Source organism: Schistocerca gregaria, chromosome 1, assembly GCF_023897955.1.
Source record: "Schistocerca gregaria isolate iqSchGreg1 chromosome 1, iqSchGreg1.2, whole genome shotgun sequence".
NCBI classification, from domain to species: Eukaryota; Metazoa; Arthropoda; class Insecta; order Orthoptera; family Acrididae; genus Schistocerca; species Schistocerca gregaria.
Window position 1 is genome coordinate 356,821,269 of NC_064920.1, and position 20,744 is coordinate 356,842,012.

The window sequence follows — 20,744 nt, forward strand, 5'->3', positions numbered from 1 at the left end:
TGTCAGTGACACAGACGTCCAGTCAAATTTAAATAAAATATTACCATCAAAGGGATATCAATTCTAATAAGCCTCTTTCTCATTTGTTTCTTTAACGAACTCCATTTTTAAATACTAAGGTCCGTCCAATATTGAGACAGAAGAAGTATGAATATAATATCTTCATGTGAAAAGAAAAACTTGTAAGTACTAAAAATAATTTATATTTCATTTCATAATTGACAGAAGACAAACTTGTTTATAGACTTATGAGCCAAAACATTATTTAATCACTGATGAAAAGGCCGCTACTGTTGCTCTGTGGGACTGAAACTGCAATACATACGATAGTTGTATGCCTGTACATAACTGAAGACGAAAAAAGCATAGCATACGTATGTTTATGTACAGATAGATCATAAAACTTACTGAGAATGTCTTAACAAAAAAGCCTTAACCAATAGTAGAATCGGTAAAATTCTATAGAGCAACTGGAGCGGCCTTTTCATTAATTAAACAATCAGCACATGGGGAAACTAACAAAATTTTATTGCCATCTGCTTAATGGCATTTTAGTCCACATTTGAAACTCAGTGCTGTAGCGATACGGTGTGGCATTGATTTGACAAGTCCTTGATATGTTTGTGAAAGTATGTGGTGGCAGATGTCTGTGCACAGTAAATTACGGGCGGGTGGTGTAGGGTGCGGAGCTAACCCCCGATAGCTACCAGATATGTTCAATTTGGGTCAGATCAGACGAATTTTACTGTCAAGATATCAACACTTGTTCACCACCATGCTCCTCAAACCGCCGTAGCACGATTCTGGCCTTGTGATATGGGTGGTTATCCAGCTGGAAGATACAACTACCGTCGAGAAAACATCCAGCATGAAGGGTACAGGTGGCCTGCAATAATGTCCACATACTCCGTAGCCGTCAGGGTGCTTTCGATTACTACCCTATGGTCCATGGGAAACCACGTGAATGTCCCCATAGTATAATAATGTCCCTACCATTCTGTGTGTGCGGCGTGGTGCACGTTTCTAGGAGCCGTTGACTTTCGTGATAGACTATCCGATCACGACCGTTACAAGAAATGTGATGCAATCGACTGGACGACGAATTTCGATTGATCCACGGTCCAGTCTCGATGACTCCCCACTAGAGTCGCAATTGACGATGTCATGTCAACGTGGCACGATGCAGGGATCATCTGCTGTAGAGCCCCGTGATCAACAATGTATGCTCCGGAACACTTGTGCCTGCACAAGGATTGTACCCTGTCGTAAGGTCTGCCACTGAGTGCTGCGTGCTTTTCAGAATTGGTAAGCTTCCAACATCCACTTTTTATGATGCATGAACGTCCAACACGTTGTCGCCTATTCATTGGTTCACCATCATTCAGCCAACCACTTTCCATAAATAAGCCTACCTTCGGAGCCTAGAAGGCCGGCACGGTAGCTCAGCGTGTTCAGTCAAAGGGTTTAGCTACCTTCTGTAATAAAAAGCTGAGTGAACGGATCAACGAACAACCAGAACGAGTGTCATCGGACGTTCGCAACGAACAAAGTCAACGAACAATATAGAACAAAATGAGATTTAGAAAGAAAAAGTCAGCGTAGATGGCTGCGATGCGGTAGACCCGGGTTCGATTCCCGGTGCTACAAATGAGTTTTTTACCTTTGTGAGGGGACTAGTACAGAGCACACTCAAACCTCGTGACACCAACAGAGGAGCTGCTTGTCACAGCATTTGCGGCTCCACAGTCTGGAAAGTCTGCAAAACGGCCGGGAGAGTAGTATGCTGACAAATGCCTCTACATGCCGCCACAAGGCAGAGGATGACACGGCGGCCGGTAGACATCCCTTGGGCGTTCACGACCTGGCGAGTAGCTCGTGCTTTACATAAATGCTCGCGGCGGCAGCATGTGAATAGTCGAGAAGCTACGGGATGATTGTTCGCAAACGCAGTTCATAACAATCCGCCCTTTGTCAAAGCCGTTTATGTTAATGGATTCCCCTTTTCGGCCCCTTACCGCCCCTCCCCCCCCCCAACCTCTTCCCCCCGCCCGCGTTTATACAGTTCCCTTATGCGTCATGCGCCCCCGACGTCGCAAGTTCAGTCTCACAGTGTTCATTAGCCATAAGGTTTTGGCTCATCATAGTATGTTTGTCGTCGAAATAATATACCAGTAGATGCGTTTTCGATTTTAGATCTTAGAAGGATAAATATTTGTTAATGTCAACTACGTGAACGCTATCCGTTAGATTCCATGAGATGTTTGAATCTCTTGTAAACGCTAGTTTATACAGTTACTAGCACATGCCTACATCGATTCTTGTTTGCGTTCACCGAGCGAGATGGCGCAGTGGTTAGCACACTCTACCCGCATTCGGGAGGGCGACGATTCAAACCCGCGTCCGGCCATCCTGATTTATGCTTTCCATGATTTCCCTAAATCACTTCAGGCAAATGCCGGGATTGTTCCTTTTGAAAGGGCACGGCCAACTTCCTTCACTAACCCGATGAGACCGACGACCTCGCTTTTTGGTCCCCTTCCCCAAATCTACCAACCAATCTTTCTGTTTCTCCATTTCTTCTTCTGTATTCCGCTCTAGCACGGTCCACTTATTGACTCACGTGCCTCCATTTGGGTCTGTCAAAGGCATCTTCATATGTGGCATCGATGAATTCCATATCCTTCTTGATATCCATCGTGTCTTGGTTCTGCCATGAGGTCGTCGGCCATTTATGTCCAGGTGCATAGCTGTTCTTGCCATCGAGTCTGCTTCATTGCGCATGACGCGTGCGTACCATCTTAACCTACTTTCTTATAGTTTGTCTGATAAGTGAGATGGGTGCAACTCCAAGTCGCCGTCGAACGTCGACATTTTTTGCGTAGTCAAGTCGGAGAAGTCCAAGTGACCATTCAGGTACACGCATTTCCATCACTTGGAGAGCGAGCTCATGCTTTGTTGTTGTTGGCCAACGCTCCGACTATTTTGCATAAATTTCTATAGACGATAGATGAACATACTTTGCCAAATTGCAAGACGGAACAACATTGCTATTCAGAGCGATGTAAGCCAACCTAGTTCCTGTATTTATACTTATCCGATTGACAGGTAATCCGTGCGAAGGGCCTTAGAGTATATGCGGCGTTGATTGTTCGAATGTTGTGTCTGTTGGTAGTGAGATTACCAGAGACAACATTCGCTCAATTCGAGGACGTGGATTATTGGCATCGACACACACACACACACACACACACACACACACACATGACCAGTTCACACTTAAAGAACGAATTAGTGTGTTGCCAGAATGAAGTATAAACTATCGGTAAGCAATAAAACCATAGTTTATGTAAGGCTAAATCTGATGTTTGTATCTATGACCAATATATATACATTTCGGAAGGCGATTCTCAGAGCCAGAGGATCGAAATTGCTCTGAGCTGCAGTGTGTTCGTCCCCTTGGGATGTTCATTTTTCAGTCGTTGGCGACACTGCTTGGAACGAGTAGTGGGGAAAGGGGGTGGAGGGACTCGAGTTTACTCGCAACACATGTGTTGTACGAATCAGTTGTAGGAGGTGCGAGTGTAAAGTGTCATCGTGAGCGAGTGTAGTGTCAGCTGTGTACAAGTGTTAGAAACATTGAAACGAGTTGTGACGGATTATTCTGCCGTCAATACAACACAGATACTAGGAAAGCTCTGTAGAAAATGAGTGGTGAGTGTTCTGTATTATACTGTCCAATTTCTTTCCTATCTGGTGGATAGTGTTGCAGACCAAAATCTGTATTCCGAAAAAGAATTTCTAGGACATCGCTGAGAAACAGGTATACATCTGCTGGCCTGTTTATGGAATTAAGTCATATGAAGGTCATTCTTAAACGCAGAGGTCAATTTGCATTTTGACCTTGCTAATGCATTGGTTTTCCTGTGTGAGAGAGTTTGGAGAACGAAGTAGTTAGATTTACTGATTCTACCTTCAATTATCAATTACTGTTTTTTAAAAAAGTAAATATAGTAGAAAATAGAATTCTGTTTCCTTGTCTCCCTCTCACCTATTTTAACCGCGTTTACTCCAGTATTCTGTATGACATAGGAACCTTTTTTTATATTGTCAGTCTAGTTTAAATGTATTTTTGTTTATGGACTTAATCTGGGAATTATTTTCTTAGCGTGGCCAAACTGACCGATGTTTTGTTATTTAAAAACTATTATTTCATTATGGGGATGGAATAAGTCGACCTGTCACATTTCTCTCATCTAGTTGTTAGAAAATAATCTCATATGTTTACCGAATAATCAGGCAATTAATTACGCTAATCCGTGTTCTTCAGAAAACTAACTGAATCTTATAGGCGAACAAATGAAACTACGGCTTGCAAGTAATGTTTGGTAGTCGTTCAGATACTTCTTTGGCAGCACCTGGTGTTTAGTGCTAAGAACTGAGGTGCCAGTATTGTAGAATTTGTAGTGACTGCTGAATAGCTATAATGTAGAACATTATTCGCAAGTAGCAGTGTGTGCCCTACTCTCTGTTATTTAAAGGGCACTGGCATCACTCATGTGAAAGTACCTAGTTTTTTTTTATATTCCATGGTAACTGTAGAATTTCTGTTTGTCAGCATTTCAGCTTAGGATCAACTCTCGTTTTAGGAGAAGGTAAAATTTCATTACATTCTTTGCAAATGTAACAAATGTAACAGTTGTTACTAGCCTTGGATGAACATTGTTTACATCTTCAGTGGAGAAATTGTTAATAATGCACTTCCATAATCTATTTCACTGTTTCTCTGGATCACATCACAGGCTGCTATGATTTGTGTGTGATGTGAAGGAAGCTGATGTTGCACTAGTCAACACACTTTATAATCCGTGCATATAATCTTAGATAGAGACAAGATGATGACTGTAACTTTTGGTGTTTTAAAAAGTAGAAACACACATTTTAGGCATGAGTGACAGTCATTTTTAGTTTGAATATTTACAATGTTTTTAGGTAATTGGTCACACAATACGTAAGAAATATTTAGGCCTATTGTAAATCAAACATCCACAACCAGAATGAAAATTTCGAATTAGTGATGTGTGTGCAAAACATAAGTCACAATCGAAGTGTGTCTTGAAAATGGAATAAGCAAATGTACTGTAATTATCTTTCTTTATATGGGTAATAACTGATGCTTCAGATGTAACAGTAATGCTAATAAAATAGAATGGGCCACAGTTTCATTTTTTGTTTAAAATATGAGGTTTTTTATTTGCAAAATATCCATTCACATGGCCTTCACAAAAAAGGACTGAAAGAGCATGGTATACCTTGTAAATAACATATTGTATGACAAGATATGTTCAATTTGAATACCATTTACCTACACTTTAGGTACCATCCGCACCAGTTAAACATGTTGTTCCTCCGAGAAATGCCTGTGCCTGGCACAATGCCTATGAGTGGCTCAAAATAGCCCAGTTGATCGTTACACTGCCTGTGTATGGGTGAGAGAAAGGGAGAAACAAAACTGTATTAATGTATCTGTTGCATTTGCTGTTGAGATGTCCCTGAACTGTCCCAGACATGACTGTAGTTCTTCTAACAGTACATAGGAGACAGAAATCTTTCAATTTTTGTTGAGTAAAAGTGAAAGTGGCTCCTGAAAATAAGCATGATATTATTAAACATGTATTTTTAAACTATGACTGCCAGATACGGTAAAAAAAACTCGCACGAAATCTAATAAGTTAAAAGTAATATTTAACACTCTCAAAATTAAAAATTACATAGGATAGGAGTGACTTTTTATAGCATGAGTGGTGTTAAGTGCATCAGCTCTGCCTCAGCTCTCCCAGCATTTGAAAAGATCCAGAGGCTTTATAGCTGCTCTGTCTTGACAGAAGTAGCTCACCTGAATGTTCTATAATTCAGATATTTCAACATAGTCAAGTAATGCGTTACAGCAGATTGCTGTTCTAGATTTTAACATGATCAATCCTTGCAAGCCTCCATGCAACATATGCTGTGGATGTGTGGTAAGAGGCTCCATTCAGTGCAGCCCACTGTACATAGCCTGAAATTCCTGAATGTCAGATATATATCTGTGTACAAGTATCACAATTAAAGGTGAGAGAAATGCAGTAACTTTCTGGTCAATCAGTAATTCGACATCAAATAATTGCAACAAGGCTATATGTTTTTCCAGTATGCTATCAATGCCAGACAGTAGCAAAATGCCATATTTATCAGTCTAATCCCTTTCTCACCAACACTATGTACATCATTAGTACCACACTTACAAATTAAGCACTGTTCAGCCAAGTAGTCTACTTTGCTTATGTCCATTCACTTATGACATATTGGGGGTAACTCTTCCGAATCTCAAACGATATTTTGGGCTCAGAAATGGGCAGTTCAGGCAATAAGTGGTTTAAGTTCGCGAAACCTCTTGTCAACATCTGGGTGTTCTGACTTTGGCCTCTCAATATATATATATATCTCCTTTACTGTCATTTCTGGTTAAGAATATCAGAAGAAATTAAATCTTCATTTGGATTGACTGTTGTGTAGAAAGCCATAGAGTATACTGCTGCATCCATTTTCAATAAGCTACCACCCCCCCATGAACCATGGACCTTGCCGTTGGTGGGGAGGCTTGCGTGCCTCAGCGATACAGATGGCCGTACCGTAGGTGCAACCACAACGGAGGGGTATCTGTTGAGAGGCCAGACAAACGTGTGGTTCCTGAAGAGGGGCAGCAGCCTTTTCAGTAGTTGCAGGGGCAACAGTCTGGATAATTGACTGATCTGGCCTTGCAACATTAACCAAAACGGCCTTGCTGTGCTGGTACTGCGAACGGCTGAAAGCAAGGGGAAACTACAGCCGTAATTTTTCCCGAGGACATGCAGCTTTACTTTATGATTAAATGATGATGGCGTCATCTTGGGTAAAATATTCCGGAGGTAAAATAGTCCCCCATTCGGATCTCCGGGCGGGGACTACTCAGGAGGATGTTGTTATCAGGAGAAAGAAAACTGGCGTTCTACGGATCGGAGCGTGGAATGTCAGATCCCTTAATCGGGCAGGTAGGTTAGAAAATTTAAAAAGGGAAATGGGTAGGTTAAAGTTATAGTGGGAATTAGTGAAGTTCGGTGGCAGGAGGAACAAGACTTTTGGTCAGGTGAATACAGGATTATAAATACAAAATCAAATATGGGTAATGCAGGAGTAGGTTTAATAATGAATAGGAAAATAGGAATGCGGGTAAGCTACTACAAACAGCATAGTGAACGCATTATTGTGGCAAAGATAGACACAAAGCCCATGCCTACTACAGTAGTACAAGTTTATGTGCCAACTAGCTCTGCAGATGATGACGAAATTGATGAAATGTATGATGAGATAAAAGAAATTATTCAGGTAGTGAAGGGAGACGAAAATTTAATAGTCATGGGTAACTGGAATTCATAGTAGGAAAACGGAGAGAAGGAAACATAGTGGGTGAATATGGATTGGGGCTAAGAAATGAAAGAGGAAGCCGTCTGGTAGAATTTTGCACAGAGCATAATTTAATCATAGCTAACACTTGGTTCAAGAATCATAAAAGAAGGATGTATACATGGAAGAATCCTGGATATACTAGAAGGAATCAGATAGATTATATAATGGTAAGACAGAGATTTAGGAACCAAGTTTTAAATTGCAAGACATTTCCAGGGGCAGATGTGGACTCTGACCACAATCTATTGGTTATGAACGGTAGATTAAAACTGAGAAACTGCAAAAAGGTGGGGATTTAAGCAGATGGGACATGGATAAACCGACTAAACCAGAGGTTGTACAGAGTTTCAGGGAGAGCATAAGGGAACAATTGTCAGGAATGGGATAAAGAAATACAGTAGAAGAAGAATGGGTAGCTCTGTGGGATGAAGTAGTGAAGGCAGCAAAGGATAAAGTAGGTAAAAAGGTGAGGGCTGCTAGAAATCCTTTGGTAACAGAAGAAGTATTGAATTTAATTGATGAAAGGAGAAAATAAAAAAATGCAGTCAATGAATCAGGCAAAAAGGAATACAAACGTCTCAAAAATGACATCAACAGGAAGTGCAAAATGGCTAAGCAGGGATGGCTAGAGGACAAATGTAAGGAGGTAGAAGCTTATCTCACTAGGGGTAAGATAGATACTGCCTACAGGAAAATTAAAGAGACCTTTGGAGAGAAGAGAACCACGTGTATGAATATAAAGAGCTCAGATGGCAACCCAGTTCTAAGTAAAGAAGGGAAGGCAGAAAGGTGGAAGGAGTATATAGAAGGTTTATACAAGGGCGATGTACTTGGGGACAATATTATGGAAATGGAAGAGGATGTAGATGAAGGTGAAATGGGAGATACGATACTGCGTGAAGAGTTTGACAGAGCACTGAAAGACCTGAGCCGAAACAAGGCCCCCGGAGTAGACAACATTCCATTCGAACTACTGACGGCCTTGGGAGAGCCAGTCCTGACAGAATTCTACCATCTGGTGAGCAAGATGTATGAGACAGGCGAAATACCCTCAGACTTCAAGAAGAATATAATAATTCCAATCCCAAAGAAAGCAGGTGCTGACAGATGTGAAAATTACCGAACTATCAGTTTAATAAGTCACAGCTGCAAAATACTAACTCTAATTCCTTACAGACGAATGAAAAACTGGTAGATGCGGACCTCGGGGAGGATCAGTTTGGATTCCGTAGAAATGTTGGAACACGTGAGGCAATACTGACCTTAAGACTTATCTTAGAAGAAAGATGAAGAAAAGGCAAACCTACGTTTCTAGCATTTGTAGCCTTAGAGAAAGCTTTTGACAATGTTGATTGGAATACTGTTTTTCAAATTCTAAAGGTGGCAGGGATAAAATACAGGGAGCGAAAGGCTATTTACAATTTGTACAGAAACCAAATGGCAGTTATAAGAGTCGAGGGGCATGAAAAGGAAGCAGTGGTTGGGAAAGGAGTGAGACAGGGTTGTAGCCTCTCCCGGATGTTATTCAATCTGTATATTGAGCAAGCAGTAAAGGAAACAAAAGAAAAATTCGGAGTAGTTATTAAAATTCATGGAGAAGAAGTAAAAACTTCGAGGTTCGCCGATGACATTGTAATTCTGTCAGAGACGGCAAAGGACTTGGAAGAGCAGTTGAACGTAATTGACAGTGTCTTGAAAGGAGGATATAAGATGAACATCAACAAAATCAAAACGAGGATAATGGAATGTAGTCAAATTACATCGGGTGATGCTGAGGGAATTAGATTAGGAAATGAGACACTTAAAGTAGTAAAGGAGTTTTGCTATTTAGGAAGTAAAATAACTGATGATGGTCGAAGTAGAGAGGATATAAAATGTAGACTGGCAATGGTAAGGATAGCGTTTCTGAAGAAGAGAAATTTGTTAACATCGAACATAGATTTATGTATCAGGAAGTCGTTTCTGAAAGTATTTGTATGGAGTGTAGCCATGTATGGAAGTGAAACATGGACGATAACTAGTTTGGACAAGAAGAGAATAGAAGCTTTCGAAATGTGATGCTACAGAAGAATACTGAAGATAAGGTGGATAGATCACGTAACTAATGAGGAGGTATTGAATAGGATTGGGGAGAAGAGAAGTTTGTGGCACAACTTGACTAGTAGAAGGGATCGTTTGGGAGGACATGTTTTGAGGCCCCCAAGGGATCACAAATTTAGCATTGGAGGGCAGCGTGGAGGGTAAAAATTGTAGAGGGAGACAGAGAGATGAGTACACTAAGCAGATTCAGAAGGATGTAGGTTGTAGTAGGTACTGGGAGATGAAGAAGCTTGCACAGGATAGAGTAGCATGGAGAGCTGCATCAAACCAGTCTCAGGACTGAAGACAACAACAGACAACAACAACAACCACCACAAGAAGTAAAAAATCTTGGCAGTAATTGACATGCTTTCAAATCTAAAGCAAAAAGTTTCTTCATTGGTCTCTCCTTCTATTGTCGAGCACTTCCTTGAAAAATTAACCAGATTTCATTGTTATATTTTTGATTGCATTTACATAAACTTATGGCTTGTCGTTATTGGGCTCATAAATACTTTAATTTATCTATTATTACTTTTATGTTGTAATTTCATGTACTGGCATGTTCCATGACCTTGTAGATTTGCTTCTCAATTTGGTCCTATGAAACTGCACGTGTGTCTATAAAGCCCTCTTACATTACATAAGGGAACTGGACCAAAAAATGAGGGGGAGCTATAGCCTATCTGCAAACTGAAAAGCGAACAGTGCTGGTGGGGAAGTTGCCTTTCCCAGAAGAATGTTGAACTGCTGTACAGGATGACTAAGAATATATTTCCCCTCTAGCAATGTAGAATAGTGTGCAGAGATTTATGTGGAAAATAAAGTGGCCTAGGGGGATCTATGTGCTTTGTTGTCATCGACTGATAAGGCAATCTCTGGAAGGATCGGTATAACTTCGTGAAATACCAAGTATTTATCACAATGGAAACTGCAAGGTGGAATGTAAAAACGTTATGAAAAGGTTAGTTGCTACCCACCATTCAGTGGAGATGACGTGTTGCAGATAGGTGCCTCACCTGGCTGCATCTCCCATCGTGTGCAGCTGCTCTGTGTGGCCTCAGTAGCCAGAGACTGCAGTTTGTGTGCGTGCATGTGCGTGTTTTAACCCCGCTGAAGGCCTTGTTAGCCAAAAGCTGATTTTGTGACAGCATTTTTGTTGTGCCTATGTGTGAGTCAGCATCTCAGCTATATAGTGAGAGCAGCTATCCTTTTCATAATATTGTTGATATACTATGTGGTTGCTTTTCGTAATGAAGTGGGTTAGGGAGAAGGGGACTCATTTGCTTGCTCTTCAGTTAACAGCCCTGCGAAGGAGGGGAGCGTCTGAATCTGGCAACTTGTCTTCAGTCACCTGTCTACACTCCACATGCACCCCTCCCCCACCTGGAATAGAGATTATCTCAAAATAAGTTTCAGTCAACTTAGAAGTGGCACAAACATTAAATAATAACTCTTGACCCATTTGTTTTCCATCCTCTGTGACATGGAAACTTAGTCCTAGACAAAATATGAATACTAACAAAGAGATAGAGGGGCTGGCCAGTACTTCACCTCAGCTCAGTACAGCCGATAGATACACAAAAAACAACCGAAAATTTAAGTTCCTAGCTTTCGGAATAAATGTTCCTTCATCAGGGAATCGGCTGTACTGAGCTGAGGTAAGTACTGGACAGCCCCTCTATCTCTTTGTTAGTATTTGTTTCACATCTTTATATAAGATTTTCCATTCATTACAAAATATGAGTAATCTTTTTTTTTGTGTAAAATTTAATGTAGTTTAGGTTAGCACTGAGAAACATTTTCATTGGGAGCCGCAGTCATAAAGATTTCCAAGAAAAACATAAAAAAGGGATTCCCAGAGATCCCTGCTCCACCCCATGCACACAACCCACTGACTAAGAGTTTTAGCTTGTTGTTAAAGACACTCCCTCCCCCTACCCTTCCCCACTAATATACAAAAAATTGCAGCCACATGATTTTTTTTTCTTCCTCAGTCAACCTTTGTTTACTTTCGTTGACTGGCCTACAGAATGGTATTAGGTTCATAAAACATTATCTAAGTTGATATTTATTTTACTGGTTACCTCTAGGAAATTCATAATCCATCTGCAAATACTTTCAGTGTTTTGGGTTGACCATGAGAGAGTATTCAAGACCCATTTTATCAAGAAGAATGCTGTTCAGGAAGTATACGTCTCTCATACATAAAGGGTGTAGAAGAGCTAGTGGGAGTTTTAAAGTCCACAAGGCATTTGTGTAATGGAACTATTATCTTGGAGATATTTACTTGCAGTCAAATCAGTGAACTGATGAAAAGTAATACTTTAGTGGAATATTCCAATAAAATGATATGCACTTCACCACCATTAGATTAATGGTTGTTCAGAAGCCTTACAGATATTACAATAGCAGGAGAAAGAGGGCATCCAGAATGGTAAAAAAATTATAAGAGGCAGCAGTTTTGCACTTCCGCAAGAGTTCATTATAGTTTGATTAATTGGCAAATGTCGACATTGATTCCAAAAATGGTGAAATGCTAAAAGTAGAACTATCACAAGTTTTCGTCATTTTGCTATGGCCTGTGAAGGGCAACAAACTTTGGGTTACTACAGCAAGGTTACATATGGAGCTGGTCCGTAATTCTCTTTGACACTAGTTTACATTCATTGCCTGAAGCAGAGCAGAAAAATATTGAGGTAGTTTAATGTAATAGAACAGATGGATTTGACTGTAGCAAAATAGGTGTAGGTGGTAATGGCTACCAATATTTGCAACATCTTCATCAGTGTTGAAGGTAATGGTGAAACACAGAACTTGCCAGCACAAACAGAAATGTCACTTGTTGCAAAATCCATAAATAAATACATAGCAGTATTACAGAAAAAATCTTTGAAGAGCAGTATTCCACCACCTGCAACTATATTCACCAAAGAAGAAACTTGAAGGAAAGATGAAAACAAAGAAAAAAGTTGGTCATAAGCCAATTAGTAAAAGACCATTACGTCTGTCCAGCAGTGATATCAAATCGTGATACTGTAATTTATGTGTGCATGATGGAATGTGAAAGCCCCTAAGTACATACCCATTTTCACCACAAACTCGCAGTCCAGATGGAAAGAGAGAGACAACATAAAACATCAACACTGACTGCCATAATATGAAGATAATGAGTTTGAAACACAAGAATTGAACCTTTCATTACTTGCAAGGCAGTGCATGTTGTTATGGAGAAATATGTTTACATTTCCCCCCCACCATGAACCATGGACCTTGCCATTGGTGGGGAGGCTTGCGTGCCTCAGCGATACAGATGGCTGTACTGTAGGTGCAACTACAACGGAGGGGTATCTGTTGAGAGGCCAGACAAACATGTGGTTCCTGAAGAGGGGCAGCAGCCTTTTCAGTAGTTGCAGGGGCAACAGTCTGGATGATTGACTGATCTGGCCTTGCAACACTAACCAAAACGGCCTTGCTGTGCTGGTACTGCGAACGGCTGAAAGCAAGGGGAAACTACAGCCGTAATTTTTCCCGAAGACATGCAGCTTTACTGTATGATTAAATGATGATGGCGTCCTCTTGGGTAAAATAGTCCCCCATTCGGATCTCCGGGCAGGGACTGCTCAGGAGGATGTCGTTATCAGGAGAAAGAAAACTGGCGTTCTACGGATCGGAGCGTGGAATGTCAGATCCCTTAATCGGGCAGGTAGGTTAGAAAATTTAAAAAGGGAAATGGATAGGTTAAAGTTAGATATAGTGGGAATTAGTGAAGTTCGGTGGCAGGAGGAACAAAACTTTGGTCAGGTGAATACAGGATTATAAATACAAAATCAAAGAGGGGTAATGCAGGAGTAGGTTTCCTAATGAATAAAAAAATAGGAGTGCGGATAAGCTACTACAAACAGCATAGTGAACGCATTATTGTGGCCAAGATAGACACAAAGCCCATGCCTACTACAGTAGTACAAGTTTATATGCCAACTAGCTCTGCAGATGATGAAGAAATTGATGAAATGTATGATGAGATAAAAGAAATTATTCAGGTAGTGAAGGGAGACGAAAATTTAATAGCCATGGGTGACTGGAATTCGTCAGTAGGAAAAGGGAGAGAAGGAAACATAGTAGGTGATTATGGATTGGAGCTAAGAAATGAAAGAGGAAGCCGTCTGGTAGAATTTTGCACAGAGCATAACTTAATCATAGCTAACACTTGGTTCAAGAATCATAAGAGAAGGTTGTATACATGGAAGAATCCTGGAGATACTAAAAGGTATCAGATAGATTATATAATGGTAAGACAGAGATTTAGGAATCAGGTTTTAAATTGTAAGACATTTCCAGGGGCAGATCCGGACCTGTAGACTAAAACTGAAGAAACTGCAAAAAGGTGGGAATTTAAGGACGTGGGATCTGGATAAGCTGAAAGAACCAGAGGTTGTACAGAGTTTCAAGGAGAGCATAGGGGAACAATTGACAGGAATTGGGGAAAGAAACACAGTAGAAGAAGAATGGGTAGCTCTGAGGGATGAAGTAGTGAAGACAGCAGAGGATAAAGTAGGTAAAAAGACATGGGCTAGTAGAAATCCTTGGGTAACAGAAGAAATATTGAATTTAATTGATGAAAGGAGAAAATATAAAAATGCAGTAAATGAAGCAGGCAAAAAGGAATACAAACGTCTCAAAAATGACATCAACAGGAAGTGCAAAATGGCTAAGCAGGGATGGCTAGAGGACAAATGTAAGGATGTAGAAACTTATCTCACTAGGGGTAAGGTAGATACTGCCTACAGGAAAATTAAAGAGACCTTTGGAGAGAAGAGGACCACGTGTATGAATATCAAGAGCTCAGATGACAACCCAGTTCTAAGAAAAGAAGGGAAAGCAGAAAGGTGAAAGGAGTATATAGAGGGTCTATACAAGGGCGATGTACTTGAGGACAATATTATGGAACTGGAAGAGGATGTAGACGAAGATGAAATGGGAGATACGATGCTGCGGGAAGAGTTTGACAGAGCACTGAAAGACCTGAGTCGAAACAAGGCCCCCGGAGTAGACAACATTCCATTAGAACTACTGACGGCCTTGGGAGAGCCAGTCCTGACAAAACTGTACCAGCTGGTGAGCAAGATGTATGAGACAGGCGAAATACCCTCAGACTTCAAGAAGAATGTATGATTCCAATCCTAAAGAAAGCAGGTTTTTACAGATGTGAAAATTACCGAACTATCAGTTTAATAAGTCACTGCTGCAAAATACTAACTCGAATTCTTTACAGACGAATGGAAAAACTGGTAGATGCGGACCTCGGGGAGGAACAGTTTGGATTCCGTAGAAATGTTGGAACACGTGAGGCAATACTGACCTTACGACTTATCTTAGAAGCTAGATTAAGAAAGGGCAAACCTACGTTTCTAGCATTTGTAGCCTTAGAGAAAGCTTTCGACAATGTTGACTGGAATACTCTCTTTCAAATTCTGAAGGTGGCAGGGGTAAAATACAGGTAGCGAAAGGCTATTTACAATTTGTCCAGAAACCAGATGGCAGGTATAAGAGTCGAGGGGCATGAATGGGAAGCAGAGGTTGGGAAGGGAGTGAGACAGAGTTGTAGCCTCTCCCCGATGCTGCTCAATCTGTATATTGAGCAAGCAGTGGAGGAAACAAAAGAAAAATTCGGAGTAGGTATTAAAATTCATTGAGAAGAAGTAAAAACTTTGAGGTTCGCCGATGACATTGTAATTCTGTCAGACGGCAAAGGACTTGGAAGAGCAGTTGAACGGAATGGACAGTGTCTTGAAAGGAGGATATAAGATGAACATCAACAAAAGCAAAACAAGGATAATGGAATGTAGTCAAATTAAATCGGGTGATGCTGAGGGAATTAGATTAGGAAATGAGACACTTAATGTAGTAAAGGAGTTTTGCTATTTAGGAAGTAAAATAACTGATGATGGTCGAAGTAGAGAGGATATAAAATGTAGACTGGCAATGGTAAGGATAGCGTTTCTGAAGAAGAGAAATTTGTTAACATCGAACATAGATTTATGTATCAGGAAGTCGTTTCTGAAAGTATTTGTATGGAGTGTAGCCATGTATGGAAGTGAAACATGGACGATAACTAGTTTGGACAAGAAGAGAATAGAAGCTTTCGAAATGTGATGCTACAGAAGAATACTGAAGATAAGGTGGATAGATCACGTAACTAATGAGGAGGTATTGAATAGGATTGGGGAGAAGAGAAGTTTGTGGCACAACTTGACTAGAAGAAGGGATCGGTTGGGAGGACATGTTTTGAGGCATCAAGGGATCACAAATTTAGCATTGGAGGGCAGCGTGGAGGGTAAAAATCGTAGAGGGAGACCGAGAGATGAGTACACTAAGCAGATTCAGAAGGATTTAGGTTGCAGTAGGTACTGGGAGATGAAGGAGCTTGCACAGGACAGAGTAGCATGGAGAGCTGCATCAAACCAGTCCCAGGACTGAAGACGACAACAAAAACAACAATGTTTACATTCATTTTAGATGAGAAGGAAGTAAAAAAGTTCTGGAAACAATTAAGGTTAACAATTTTTGTAGTTTTCTGACAATGATGTTGGCAACAATGGTGATCCTCCTTTATCACCATCAAAGATAAAAATCAATATCTGAGCAACTATGTTAATTGTTTACTCGAAAAGGATTTATAGCACAATGGCTGACAAGTGTAGCTGGTGTGATGTAACTTGGTAGAAACATTAGGACTATGGATCGATATTCACTTGTTTCTGATTGTTACCTACCTTAGCTTTCAATACAGTGTGCAGAGAATATTGTCATTGAACATATCAATAAATTCAAATTATTTAAAATTTAATTACTTATGACATTTTTGTGATCTGTAGCTTTGTGGTGGTGTCTGCTTTTGCTGAAGAGTACATAGACATGTAGAACACTGTCGTTAACTAACTATGGTTGACTAGATTGGCTGCGTTGAAAAATCTTTTTTAGCATTGAGTGAAGCCTTTGCAATTTTATCGAAGCCATTGCACTGTAACTCTTGTTTGAGTGAGCAATTAGTACTATCCAGAATGATCTCTTCACTCTACAATACAAAGGGTAAGTTCTGCATGCCTCTGCTGTAATGGAGCACAGAGGTGAGCATAAAAGCAGGAACTGTCATATATGTAAAACATAGAGAGAGGACAAGTGAACTGAAGATTTGTGTTGTATCATTCCTCATTGTATACATTGTAAGCACAATAAAACTCGTCACAACTCGTGCAGTCATGTATGTCTGGTATTCCTCGTGCTGGTAGGGTACAAGTTCCTTTGCCAAGAGTAAACTCGTGTAAAAATAAATGGGTCTCTAGGTATATCTGTTGCTCCCCCTGCCGCCTCCCCTCTCCCCCCCACTGCCCCTCCCCTGCCCTTTTTTGATTTGTTCCGTATCCCTGAATGTTCTCCTCCTTGATGGTATATGAATGAATGGAATTGTCACTACGTCCAATGTCTATAAAATGGTAGCAGTTGTTTGCATTTGTTCTTTACAGTTTGAAAGTGGCTTTTAGAGTAAATAAATGCCTTTGTAGACTACCCCATTTTAAACTTTTTGGCATTGTGTCCTCCTTGATTCTTTTAGGAGGTGATTACAAAGTATTTCCAAGACAAATGTAATGCAGAGCATGATTGCCTGTGATTCAGGCTTGTTAGAGGAAGATCTTGGCAAAGGTCATGGTTGTTTAGTTGCAGATGCAATAATAGTTAGTGTCTGTGAACTATATGTGTTGAGTCAAAAAGGACTTTACAACTTTGGTATGATATAGAATTTTATTGAGATAACTTACTGACTTGGCAGATCTGTCATTTCATAACAATCAACCTCATGTTTGATTCACATAGTGCATCAGTACCCCATTTAACTGGCCGTAGTGGCCAGTTAAAATGGTTGCTTTCACTGGTGCAGAATGTGTTCGCTGTGTTTTTTGTTGTCGTGAAATGAACTGTGCAAACAACTGTTTAGTGTAAATTTCACACCAGACATGCCTACTATTTATTCTCAGGACAAGAACTTTGAGACAGGTTGTTCATTCCGATGTGATAAATCACCAGGTTGCCTATGTGTTGTTGATTATGTCAAACAGGTTGGGAAGAGTTTTGCCGCAGTCCACAAAAATCAGTGTGATGTGTCTCTTGAGACTGACATTACACAAAAGACTGTTTGGTGAGTACTGCATAGACGTCTGTCTGAAACCATACAAGTTTACAGCACCACAGCACATTAGTGATGCAAATAACATTGTTTGTGGGGAATTCTGTATTGAAATTTTGCATCAAATAGAGGATGACGTAACGAATCCAAACACAATAATCTGTAGCAGTGAGCCAACATATTAGTGGCTTGGTGAACACCCACAACTGCAGAATGCGGGGCAGTGAAAATTCACGTTCAAACCTGGAACATATTTGTGACAACTCTAAACTTAATTTATTTTGTGCCATTAGCAAATTGAAAGTGTATGACCTCCTCTTCTTCATGGGGAGAAGCATTGTTGGTATTTTATATCTGGATATGCTCAAACTTTTTAGTTCCACAAATCAGTGAAGATGACAGATGGGATGGCTCAGTACTAGCAAGCACGCCCACCACCTCTTTTCCTCATGGAAGTTTGAGGTTTCCTTGATAATTTTTTCCCAGTTCAGTGGACTGACCATGAGGGGGCAATTGCATGACCACCTTGCTGTCAAGACTCGAAACACTATATTTATTTCTCTGGGATGTCATTAAAGACTGTGTATGTTGCTCCCCTACCAAATAATTTAACCAGTCTGAAAAATTGAATCGATGCTGCTGTTGCACAAATTATGGCAGGTATGCTGCAATGAGTGTGGAAATAATACCAGTGGGATGTTTGCTGCACTGCAAATGGTAGTTACATCAAACCAAAATTACACTTAAGACACTTTTATATGAAACACAAGGAAGTTTCCCACAAAATGATAAATCTGCCGATTCTGTTAGTTATCACAATAAATTTCTGTATCATTCCAAAGTTGGCGAGTCCTTTTTGACCCACCCTGTGTAACTGAGGTCACATCAGTGACACATCTGAGAATAAACTGTTTGATAACATGATTATTTCATTATTTGAATGGTATGACTAGCCTTGATTGCTGTGTTTTGTGGAATGTGTTAATGAAAAGCTTGGACCGGTACATGGGAAGATGGCTGTTTACACATAAGTCATTGCCACATCCCTAAAACTCCATCTTGCAACTGAATGCTTCTGGTAATAGTTTAATTGCTCAACTTGCTCAATTAATTGCCAGAAACAGCAAGTCGGACCAAAACAGGATCCACACTCTTCCAGTTATTTCCAATGCCTCCATCTCCCTTCCCCAGTGCTTACAACTCTTCTGTGAGTACAATTGGCAAGTAAGTCCCTAAGCCTTTCTGTGCTTAGTCTAACTCTTGACTGTCTGCTGATATATTCTTCCTAGTACTCAACCAGTGATACTTTCGTACAGCTGTAATGAACCTGAGGTTCCTGAGCTGTTGGGGAGTCAGTTGTAGTAAAAGTCAGTACTGATACAAAAAACAGTAGGCATTTGCGCAAATACGTGTATGTAAAGATAGGTGTAACAATGCTCTAACTAATAAGTTTACAGCTGTTTCTAAACCAGTTCCAGCAGAGGTCACTAGCAAATTGTGGAAAGTACTTGCTTCACAGTAACAACCAAGAAAAATCCATGCTGAAAAGCTGGTAAAACTCAAAGAAACTGGACATGCAAACATCAGATAGATGGTCAGTACTAATGAAGATTATTCTGAAATAAGACTGGAAATATATATACACAGATAAAATGACTATCTATTCATTTTTCATCACTTACTGCCCAACATGTCGCCAAAAAAAGGAAAAAGACCCCTTCTGATGAATGGTTTCTATATCTGGTGGAGTTGAGTGGCTTTACATACTCATAGAGAGGAAGTAAAACTTTTTAACACAGGATAGGTCTTTATGGCTACGCATACGAGGGTTTTCAAATCTTCAGCCACCTCTTTTTTTTAAGGCTATACCGCTCCCAGGAAGGACGATACAGATGAGAGATATAAGAATGGAGTGACAGTATTCATACATGGTACATGCCATTCTGCATTACCCTCACAATCCACCTTCAAGCAGTATCTGTTTCAGTTTACACATGATTAAGAATAACTGCTAGGTCCCTGTACCTCCCACCTTATGAACATGATAATACCTTATAGATCTTATGTACATCTACATTTATACTCCGCAAGCCACCCAACGGTGTGTGGCGTAGGGCACTTTACGTTCCAGTCGCATATGGTTCGCGGGAAGAACGACTGTCTGAAAGCCTTCGTGCGCGCTTGAATTTCTCTAATTTTACATTTGTGAACTCCTCGGGAGGTATAAGTAGGGGGAAGCAATATATTTGATACCTCATCCAGAAACGCACACTCTCGAAACCTGGCGAGCAAGCTACACCGCGATGCAGAGCGCCTCTCTTTCAGAGTCTGCCACTTCAGTTTGCTAAACATCTCCGTAACGCTATCACGGTTACCAAATAACCTTGTGACGAAACACGCCGCTCTTCTTTGGATCTTCTCTATCTCCTCCATCAACCCGATCTGGTACGGATCCCACACTGATGAGCAATTCTTAAGTATATGTCGAACGAGTCTTTTGTAAGCCACCTCCTTTGTTGATGGACTACATTTTCTAAGGACTCTCCCAATGAATCTCAACCTGGTACACCCGCCTTACCAACAATTAATTTTATATGATCATTTCACTTCAAATTGTTCCGCAGCCATATTCCCAGATATTTTACAGAAGTAACTGCTACCAGTGTTTGTTCTGCTATCATATAATCATACAATAGAGGATCCTACTTTCTATGTATTCTCACTGCATTACATTTGTCTATGTTAAGGGTCACTTGCCACTCCCTGCACCAAGTGCCTATCCGTTGCAGATCTTCCTGCATTTCGCTACAATTTTCTCGTGCTGCAACTTCTCTGTATACTACAGAATCATCTGCGAAAAGCCGCATGGAACTTCTGACACTATCTACTAGGTCAGGTATATATATTGTGAAAAGCAGTGGTCCCATAACACTCCCCTGTGGCACGCCAGAGGTTACTTTAACGTCTCTCCATTGATAACAACATGCTGTGTTCTGTT

At 40.5% G+C, this 20,744-nt stretch overlaps 1 protein-coding gene across 3 annotated transcripts in view; it reads left to right on the plus strand.

Moving 5' to 3' along the window:
- The first annotated feature begins 3,499 nt into the window (after nt 1-3,499).
- Nucleotides 3,500-20,744, plus strand: part of LOC126345672 (calphotin-like) — a 75,383-nt gene continuing 58,138 nt past the window's right edge. Inside the window, exon 1 of one of the 3 annotated variants that reach the window (XM_050002122.1) lies at nt 3,500-3,711. In XM_050002122.1, coding sequence (XP_049858079.1) covers nt 3,705-3,711 — 7 coding nt within the window. In that variant the 5' untranslated portion in view covers nt 3,500-3,704. The remainder of the gene's footprint in view (nt 3,712-20,744) is intronic. The other 2 variants (XM_050002120.1, XM_050002121.1) reach the window with 2 other exon arrangements.